The sequence below is a fragment of the Choristoneura fumiferana genome, chromosome 10, assembly GCF_025370935.1.
Source record: "Choristoneura fumiferana chromosome 10, NRCan_CFum_1, whole genome shotgun sequence".
Taxonomy (NCBI): domain Eukaryota; kingdom Metazoa; phylum Arthropoda; class Insecta; order Lepidoptera; family Tortricidae; genus Choristoneura; species Choristoneura fumiferana.
The window spans coordinates 10,586,457-10,597,449 of NC_133481.1; the positions used below are offsets into that span (position 1 = coordinate 10,586,457).

The 10,993-nt window shown below is 37.1% G+C and overlaps 1 protein-coding gene across 3 annotated transcripts; it reads left to right on the forward strand.

The window, feature by feature from the left end:
• The first annotated feature begins 2,294 nt into the window (after positions 1–2,294).
• On the forward strand, positions 2,295–10,391 carry rdgB (retinal degeneration B). Of its 3 annotated transcripts, none has more exons than XM_074093463.1 (2): positions 2,295–2,491; positions 5,491–10,391. In XM_074093463.1, exon 2 carries the CDS (start codon positions 5,519–5,521, stop codon positions 9,029–9,031), a length of 3,513 nt encoding a protein of 1,170 aa, XP_073949564.1. In that variant the 5' UTR covers positions 2,295–2,491; positions 5,491–5,518; the 3' UTR covers positions 9,032–10,391. The 3 variants fall into 3 exon arrangements, with proteins under 3 accessions (XP_073949564.1, XP_073949565.1, XP_073949567.1); XM_074093464.1 differs by lacking the exon at positions 2,295–2,491 and adding an exon at positions 3,827–3,849; XM_074093466.1 differs by lacking the exon at positions 2,295–2,491 and adding an exon at positions 4,275–4,296.
• The last annotated feature ends 602 nt before the right edge of the window (positions 10,392–10,993 follow it).

The following is a 10,993-nucleotide window of genomic DNA, read 5'->3' on the forward strand; positions in this document are numbered from 1 at the left end:
CTGAATCGCGTACCTACCAGGATGGAACCTTTGTGACTTATGTCAATGACCATGTTGACTTAAATATAAATTATAGTGAAATTGATTATGAAAAGTTTCCACCCTGGTACAGTCGAGGGCATAAATATCTATACAGTCATAGCGCCAAATATATGTATACATCAGCCTTATGGTTGGTAGAATAAATGTGTATAGATATTTACTCGTATATTTATGCCCTTCACTGTACGGTCACGGAAACTGAATCACGTGCCAAGGTGGAACCTTTTCATAACCAATTTCGCTATGATTTCTTTGGCAGATGTATGGGATGTCAACATTACATTAGTAGCACAAAGGTCCCACCCTGGTACGTGACTCAGTTTCCTTGACTGTACGTACATATAACACAGAGCCGCTAGGTAGGTAAATAGTTAACGTTCAAACTATCACGGAAGGTTTATTTAATCACGGTTTTACGTTAGAGCTTCTTACGGGAAAGGAGCGAGGCAGGTTTTGACATCGGAGCATAGATGTGGTGTGTTATGAACGAGTTAGGAGCTATGAGCTTCTAGGAGGCCTCGCGGCCATTGGAACACCCCGGGTGACTGTTAACTTTGCTATCGCATATCTAGATGTCGACGTATGTGCATGATACGTGGAAAGATGAGGAAACCATTAAAGTGTAGATAATGTTCTTTTCGATACGGGTAGTCCAATCTTGCAGTGCACGACACATTTGGTAGTCAAGGACATTGGACAGGAAAGCCTGGCGCTCCCATTGGAAGTGTGGTCCGGAAACACACTGGCACGGTCGACAGTATGTAGTTGGAGCAACCGTGGCGAGGCTATTAGGTGGAGGTCTCCGGGGGGAGCAAAGCCCCCTCGTCCGGCTGAGAGACTAATGAATATCATATGATACAGTCACCGGGTCATAATCATACCCTGTCTAGACTGGAGCATGTCGATCGATGCCCAACTAGATACTTGAGGTGCATAGCCATTGGAAGGCGGTATACCGCAACCTGTGCCGCAACCAAATATCAATCATGAGTTGCCTCTACAGTGTACATAAGGTGGCGACCATTCAGAAATATTAGAGATGGAAAAGCACCAGGTAAAACCAAAGCAGATAAAGTGGCATAGCCACAGGGCGAGAGGCTAGACCTCATGTTTATAGTATACGTACCTACATATATAATTGCAATAAGAGTAGAATAACTGGTCGACTCATCTTTCCACTACCATGACAAATGTGTATTTCGTTTATCCTCATGGCGTACGTATATTGATGTGAACCCAGCAGTTAGTACAGGAGGGACGACACTACCTACACCTGAGGCCCGACGTAAAACAAAACAACACAACACAATCATCAATCAATCAAGTAAAGTAAAGTTCAATTTTTTATGGCCTCAAGTGAGGACCGGGGGTTAAAGGTAGGTAAATACCCGCCTATAATGAACACATGGAGAAATCCATTTATTTTATTTATAGCTCTATCATCCACTGCACAAAGCAGTCTGGCTGACTGAACCAATAACGATCTACAATAATAGAATAGAGCTGTATGTGTTAGGTAGGTATACATTGTATATGTAGGTAAACAGTTCCGTTTTATAGGGAGTATCGCGGCCAGCGGCCATGGGCGGGTATCGATTTCCCCCTGTCCATCATCTAGGACTAACTGGGTAAAATTCATAGTTGCTGCAATTTAACATTTCACAGACAGAAAATACGGTATCCGTCGGGCTGATATCATGTACAGTCGAGTTTATAAACTTGAGAGCAAAATTTGATCAAAATATCTGAACACGCTTCTACGCCCGCCGTTAACATAGAGTCGTGTTCAGATATTTTTGATCACATTTTTGCTCACAAGTTTATAAGCTCGACTGTACATATAAGTGATATTTTTTAATGAATGCGTAGCGAAAACCGCGGACGCACTTATCTTTTACTTATTTCCGCATTACGCGTAGTGTAGGTAATCTTTCGTTTCATCATAACAACGACGTATTATAAGGTGTAACTATGAATAAGGTCCTCGTTTACGCAGAATCGGCAACATTACAGCGCTCCGATTTACGTACACTCTTTTACCTGTCACCTCACCACATCTCTTTGTCGTGGGTATAGGGGACGAATTACAATAAATTTTTAAAACTACTTAATTTTAAAAAGAAACCAAAAAACTTTGTAATTATATTAATTAAGAAATAGTAACAAAACTTTCCTCATGTAGTAAAGTACAGAACGCTATTGTAGAGCGGATATATGCCAATATAAATAAACGGAAAGGCGCTTGGGGCGTTTTGACATTTGGCTTCGTGCTCCGTGCGAGCATGCGCGTCTAAAATGTCAAAGTTCACCGTATAACCGAGAGGTTTACCCGTAGTTTTCCGTACAGGGGTTTGTTTTGTGTTAAAAAGCAATAAATTATGTGCAAGTAATAATGTGTCGTTGTTGTGATGTGATATTTTATAAACATTTTATTAAGATGTGAAGTCAGGTATGTATTATTTTATCTTGGCAATCTAAAATAAGTATATTCATATTATTTCTATGTTGATTATCGCTTACAAGAGGAATAAAATAAAATAAAGCTGAGCTTGTATATTTTACATAAATTTGAGGAAAAGGTAAAATAAATCCACGTCGAGTACCAAAACATGTTTCGCAAGTAGGTGCTTATAAATTGCCTATTGTATTTGACCTTTGTATACAACGACGAGCTGTTTTGCCATTAGTCTAATGGAATATCAAATACACTTAGTAAAATTACGCCAAATTGATGTACCTGAAAGTGAAATTGCACTGTAGTTAAACAGCAATTATTATTTAATATATTATATATTTTAGTTAAGTGACTGACTAATAATGTGCACCAAATTTTAGACAGTAAAAGTTAATAATTGCTAGTTCTATGTCCCTGAGTGCTTTCAATCATTTATAATTATGTGTCAGTCAATGTTCCAAACACAAATTGAAGGATGAAGTTTGATATCTGCTAAAGGTAGTAAACAGCTCTTCTCATGATGGCATAGTAAGTCATAGACTATATTGTAGTTTGATCCAATTTGTGAAAAGCGTAAACAAAGACGCCATTTATCCGAACACAGACATTCAATGATGTGAAAACCTAGAACCTATTATTGCAAAATAATTAATCTGTTCAGTAAATCAATTTATTTATTAATTTAATAGATCAAAGTATTTTCGTCTATTTTATTATTTACAATACTTGATTTCATTCCAAAGACTGTTTATTCAATTATAAAAGCAGTAACTATTTTTAATTTTAACAAAAATAAATAGAAATTCTTAATCATCCGCGCATTAATCGATTTTTTAAATGTCGAATTTTCCACCATCTCTATGCTAAAAAACGCTGGAAAAAATGTAAACAAAGGTGTTGCCGTTATCAAAAAACATTTGCAGAATTCAAGATATTTTATTCTTTCCACATTTGCCAGAAATCAACTTCCCATTAAAAAACTGTATTTCTTAATCAAGATAAAATATTTTAATTTACTGATGAAAATCTTTACTTTGGCTTTACTACGCTTTGATATATTAATTTACAAAGAGAGTACTGTTTTCACATGCATATTTTATTTATTGTCCTGGTATTACACCCGGGTTTTTAAGCTGTGGGCCGCTTGATGCGACTCAATGCACTGACATTCGAGACTGAATTCATAATCGTTTTCCAGTGACTCTTGTTCTGTTATTTTTTTCCTGTCGACATTGTTGTTATATTTTTATTGCAGTTAAGTTGTTCATTGTTACATTTGCTGTTGTTTTTTGTTCATTTCTGTATGAAAGGATGGACTCTGGTCTGAGTACTTCTTGGTCAAAAGACGACTTGTAAGTTGTCTCCTGTAAAACGGCTCTTTTATCAAAAGTAGAAAAAAACATGGCAACAACAGAACTTTATATAATATTTCTAGCGGGCCCATACCTTGAAACCCCCCTGAAATGTCACTGACAAGGACGAAACTTTGTTTACAATTTTTCCGTGGGATAAAAAATCCGGGTTTAGTCTATGCTACTACAGATTATAGACATGTTTCAATCAAGAAATAACGTCAGATTTTGACGAAGATTTTTCAAATAAAAAATAAATATTCAAATCAAGTGAATTTTGGGGAAAAAAGTGATTACACATCTAGTTAAAAGACACAAATTATAGATAAATGTGTTATTGATTAGATCCAGTGAGTGTTTATACAAGAACTTTTATGAAATCGGTTTGTTTACACTTAATAAATTGGATATGCATACAACCTACTCCAGGGGGACTTGTACATAATGGTAGGACTGTTTTGTTTGTGTTACAATGAATTGTTAAAGTGAAAGCGACAACTCTGAACCTGTGGGCCGTGGGCAAACCAAGGTGTCATAAGATTTTCAAATTCATGTTTTAATACAACACCCAGTATTTGAAAGGGAAACAACATCCTAAAGTGTTTGTATTGTCAGTACTTTGAAGAAATCTCATATCTCAAATCAACAAACTTCTATGAATAATACAAATGATTGCTCTCCAGTCTTGGATGTTTAATATATATTTAAGTATGTATTTATCTATATTTAAGTATGTTTATCCATTGCTTAGTATCCATGGTGTAAGCTTTGCTTGGGACTTGGTCGATTTTTGTCAAGTGCCCATGATATTTATTTTATTTATTTATTATTACATTGATTGCAATAGGTTCTCATCATTAGGCATGTAAATGAGTAGGTAAAGGGCATAACCTTGTTGGTACTTACCATATGCACATAATCATAAAATTAAAAACCGGCCAAGAGCGTGTCGGACACGCCCAAAATAGGGTTCCGTAGCCATTAAGAAAAAATTAAGTAATATTTTTCTAATGATTTCGTATGTTATACGGAATCTTCCAAGTTTAGGTATATTTTATACCTTAGGCTGCTATTTAAGAGTAAAACTACTAATAATTCTCAAGCAAACTTAGCCGTTATAGTTTTTCTTGAAAGTTTGATATACTTACTACCATCCTGAATTTTTTCAGATTTTTCCAAACACATGTATAGATTTTAGAAGGCTTGGACGCTCGATTTTAATGAAAATTTACACTTTAAAGTTGAATATTTCGCAAAAAAATCAATGAATCGAAAAATCGTGGAAGCAAACTCCTAATGGTTTTAAAATACCTATCCAACCACACCCCACACTATAGGGTTGGATGAGAAAAAAAATCACCCACTACGTCTATGGGAGGTACCCTAAAAAAAATTTTTTTTTTTACTTTTTTTTATTGTACCATTTTGTCGGCATAGTTTACATATTTATATCCGTGCAAAATTACAGCTTTCTAGCATTGATAGTCCCTGAGCAAAGCCGTAGACGGACGGACAGACAGACAGATAGACGGCGAAACTATGAGGGTTCCGTTTTGGCCATTTTGGCTCCGGAACCCTAAAAATGGTTAAAGTCTAAGAAGTTTAATGTATTTGTGACATCCGTGTCTTTGTTTGTTTCAGATAATTTTGACCCTCAAAAACAGTCAAAATGTTGATAAAAGAGTATAGAATTCCTTTACCTCTTACGGTAGAAGAGTATAGAATTGCGCAGCTGTATATGATTGCAAAGAAAAGCAGAGAAGAAAGTTCGGGTGAAGGTAGTGGTGTTGAAATTCTGGTCAATGAGCCATATGAAGATGGTCCTGGAGGTAAAGGTCAGTACACACAAAAAATATACCATGTTGGTAGTCATTTACCAGGATGGTTCAAAAGTCTACTGCCAAAGTCAGCTTTAACAGTATCTGAAGAAGCCTGGAATGCTTATCCATACACTAAAACAAGGTACACATGTCCATTTGTTGAAAAATTCTCATTAGAAATAGAAACTTATTACTTCGGTGATAATGGCCACCAAGAAAATGTCTTCAAATTATCTGGCAGTGACTTAAAAAATAGGGTAGTTGATATGATTGATGTTGTGAAAGACCAACTTTATGGTGCCGATTACATAAGAGAAGAAGACCCAACACTTTTTGTCTCTCAAAAATGTAATAGAGGTCCTTTGTCTGAAACTTGGTTAGATGATTATTGGAAAGAAGTTCAAGGAAAACCCCAACCATTGCCAAATGGAAAATCTCTAATGTGTGCCTACAAACTATGTAAGGTGGAATTCCGATATTGGGGTATGCAAACGAAATTAGAGAAATTTATTCACGATGTCGCCTTACGGAAAACCATGTTACGCGCTCATCGCCAAGCGTGGGCTTGGCAAGATGAATGGTTTGGTTTAACCATGGAAGACATACGAGAAATTGAAAGACAAACTCAGCTTGCACTGCAGAAAAAGATGGCAGGAGATACGAGTGATGATCAAGATATTTCAGAGGATAACTCTAAATCCCTGGCCGCTACAATGAGCAGTCTCGAAAAGAACGAAGATGTGCCAACTCCAATAGTGACGAAGAAGAATAATATGGAAAAGAGGATGCAAAAGCATTTGAGCCCTGAAGGAACTCCTCCATCCGAACACAAAAGCTCAAAATCGAATCTTAGATCATCGTCTTCTGGATCTATCAAGAGTTTGCAAGCGCAAGCAGCTAACTGGCGTATGGAAACTCTTGTTAGAGAATCTGAAACTGAAACTGGATCTGAAGACGAGTTTTATGACGCTGAGTCGTCGTTTAACAAATGGTCGTCAATGTGCTCCCTCGATGAAGGAGACATTGATATTTCTCCGACACAAGCAGATCAAAATCAGGAAGACAGTATTTTTAATCCATCTTTTCTAAAACGAGTTACTTCAGAAAGAGGTTCCCGCAGGATCGGAACATTGCAAAGCCATCAGAGCATCGATGGTTGTCCGGACACACCAGTCCATGGTTCATGCCAAACTACTGTTTTAATATTAGTATTCCACGGGGGTAGCGTTTTAGATGCTAATATTGATATGACAGCTAAAAAATCAGACGTAACTACATTCAAAGGCGCTTTTGAGTCAGTCATGCGCCAACACTATCCGACTCTTGTTGGTCATATAGTAATAAAGTTAGTTCCGTGCCCATCTGTTTGCACAGAAAGCCTTGGAATATTATCAACTTTAAGTCCATATAGTTTTGATTGCTCACCATCTACAGTAGAAACTCCATCTCTAACTAATGATCTTATTCCTATTGGTGCTATTCCTTTAATAGCCACAGCATCTCCAGACTATGCCGAATCTGTTACAAAAACTATCAATTCTGCTAACGCTGTTTATAACGAGTTCATTAAGTCAAGTGACGGTAAAGGATTTAGTGGTCAAGTGTGCATAGTAGGTGACAGCGTAGGGTCTATTCTGGCTTATGACTCCCTATGTCGAACTTTACAGTATCAGTCGCGACATGATAGCGAAAACAGCATTTTAGACACTGAAATCACCATTCCCAATGATCCAACTGAAAATTTTATAAATAAATCTCATTTACAAGCTCCTACGCCCAGAAGGAGATCATCTTCAACAAGTGATAACCAAGTAAAACTTGAATTTGAAGTCAGTGACTTCTTTACATTTGGTAGTCCATTGTCAGTCATTGTAGCGTCACGAAAAATTTCTGATGATAAATCTCGTGATATTGCCAAACCACCTGTACAACAGGTATTTAACTTATTCCATCCAACTGATCCAGTAGCTGCTAGACTCGAACCTCTCCTTTCAGCTCGATTTACTAATTTACCTCCTATAAACATTGCTCGATATGCAAAATATCCTTTAGGTAATGGTCAACCGTACCATTTAATGGAACTGATTCAAAGTCATCCCCAGCTGTTTGGAGATCACTTGCAAATGCCCCCAACTCCAGTGCTGAGGCGGCTTTCCGAAGTATCCATGCAAAGCACCGTTAGTGGCTTAGTTGATAACATTCCCCTCATTACTATGAACGCACTGCAACAAAAATGGTGGGGCTCTAAAAGACTAGATTACGCCCTGTATTGCCCAGAGGGCTTAACAAATTTTCCTATGAATGCATTGCCACATTTGTTCCATGCGAGCTATTGGGAAAGTTCTGATGTTATAGCTTTTATTCTGCGACAGGTCGGTCATTTTGATTTAGCGTTATATGGCCATTCTGATGATAAAGACAGCCAATCATTTAACCCTGGTCAAGAAAGAGAAAAGTGGATAAAAAAGAGGACTTCAGTAAAACTAAAAAATGTAGCTGCAAATCATAGAGCTAACGACGTCATAGTCAAGGAAGGGTGCTTACAAAGTTTCTCAGCTAGATTCATGTATGGTCCGTTGGATATGATTACTTTAACTGGGGAAAAAGTAGACATCCACATGATGAAAGACCCTCCAGCTGGAGAATGGACGTTATTGTCAACAGTTGTGACTGATAAAACTGGTAGGATCTCGTATTCGCTAACTGAAAAACAGAGCGTTGGTTGCGGTATATACCCTATGAGACTTGTAGTAAGAGGTGACCATACGAGTTGCAGTTTCCATCTGGCTGTTGTTCCTCCCGAAACTGAATGCGTAGTTTTTAGCATCGATGGTTCTTTTACTGCAAGTGTTTCTGTTACCGGTCGGGACCCGAAAGTGAGGGCCGGTGCAGTTGATGTCGTGCGCTTCTGGCAAGATTTAGGATATCTCATTTTGTACATCACTGGTAGACCCGACATGCAACAAAGAAAAGTTGTGTCATGGCTTGCAGAACACAACTTCCCGCATGGATTGGTATTCTTTTCAGACGGATTCTCAACAGACCCGTTAGGGCATAAAGCAGCCCATCTGAAAAGCCTTATAAATGAGCACGGCGTTATCCTGCATTCTGCTTACGGGTCTGGAAAAGATATTAGCGTCTATAATAACTGTGGATTATCCGCTAAGCAAATATATGCTATCGGGCGTATTAGTAAAAAGTATAATCATATGGCAACAACTTTAAGTGATGGATATGCCTCTCATTTGGCAGATTTAAAGTCCCCTGGTGTCGTAAGGCCCGCAAGAGGCAACGCTCGGCTCCTTGTTCCGAGACGTTTATTGGCTCCAGTAAGTAGTGTATCATCTCGTGGCCGTCGTTAAGTTTTCGACTTCTATTAAATATTCTTGGCATCAGTTGGATATACAAATGAGGCGAAGGAATTAACATCAGTATTACATGGAATGTTATTGTAGATGGTTGGCAATACAAAATGATATTTTTATTTCGTTGTTGGGTCTTTAAGCTGTTATAGTCACAATATTTCTGTCTATTCTCGCCTTCTTACTAGGTAATTATGTTAACTAAAAATTGGAATAGTTAAATAAACTGTACTAGGCTTGTTCTTCTTAATGTATTATAATTAAATTAAATGAACGTAAAACGGGCATATTTCATTTGCACGCCGTTACGATTTAGCAAAACTAATTTGCAAAGAAAAAAGCTCGACAATCTATCGTCACTATGTACCTTACTATATTAAATAACATTAATGGTATCTAATGCGATATCCACGATAGGTAAATGGCTTATCCAGCAATGAGATGCCCGATGCCCTGATATATACAGGTGTCTATTTAACGTCATAATAGATAAGAGTTGATAGAGTCAAATACAAGATACAGATATCTAATTCTTAGAGTATACGGCTTCAAGTTAGAACGCCAGCTTCCACCTATATTTCTTATAATATGTATATATATATATACATTTAGCCCCCTGTGGATATCGCATTGCATACGACTGTTTTAATATTCTAGTAGCTTTAAGAATTCTTGTTACCTACTTCTCGTGATTTCATTGGTGATAGCCAATTGTTTTTAGATATTTTTAATTTTAAAATGTGCATTGTTGGGAATCTCCAAAGATTGAAACCAACAAGTCGATGTTCTAGTCGTAACTACGCGTTTTTCACGTTCATGTTCTCGGATAAAAATAACATAAAATATTTAGTGTAATGTGAATTTAATTTCTGCTTATTGAGCTAGCATGAAGGATGTGTAGGTGGTGTAGGTTCTGAGTAAATAATATGTACAGGTACAGGTATACTTAACACATGCCTGTACCACTACCATGAGTATACAGTGACCGTACTCGATAGCGACGGCGTAAGTTATTTGTAGAGGCGCTGTACAATTCTCCATACAAATAATTTACGCCGTCGCTATCGAGTACGGTCACTGTAAACTCATGGTAGTGGTACTGAGCAGTGTCACACTGCCCTCATTTTTAGTGTAAGCGCTGATCGACACATCACTGACGTCACTTCCCATTACTGGAATTGCTTTTTATAAGTTATGTGTTCCCTACACCTATGTATTTAATTCTTAAAATCTGTGCCAATTGAATTTTCCAATTAGTTTTAATAATCATATCATGGGTACGTATTATAATGTATAAATTTAAAATACGTATCGGTTGAAATTCATACAGTTGAAATACCGAAAATTGGAAAATATAATGGTTAAAATATATAAATAATAAATAAACGCATATGGTCAAAATATATAATGTACAACATAATACATATTCGGTCGTAAATACATACTCTCATATCATGAATAAGAAACTTCTGAATTTTATTCTGATCATAGTAGAAGAGACTTCGGGATTTACTAAAGCGCGACAGATTAATATACAATACCTTGTACGGTTAAGTCCTTCCACAACTATGAGCCCCATATACATGGCCGCTCGTCAAAGATAAAGGCAGATTAGTAAAAAAATCCATCATCTGAAATTCCGAGCGCGTCAGATTAAGGTAGGATGAGTTATTTACATACTAAAACGTGTATATTCTACTAATCTGACAATTTGAGAGTGACGTAAGAAGGGTAGGGCTAAAAAGTTGTAAAAAAAAAAACGTCATCTCGACATTCTCGAGCGTGGCTAAATTTTTTTTTATTTTGAAGGGAAGATCAAGAATTACGAAAAATATATAATCTGACGGTTTCCACAAGCCGAAATAACAAACATCCATCGATAAAGTTTATTGCATGCAGCTACGTGATGCCTATAGCGTTTCTATTCCTCTCTCACTCTTTCTCTATCTATTATTCTGTCAT

Bases quoted from the DNA above. Each gene is read 5' to 3' on its own strand.
- rdgB (XM_074093463.1), top strand. From the start codon at position 5,519: ATGTTGATAAAAGAGTATAGAATTCCTTTACCTCTTACGGTAGAAGAG.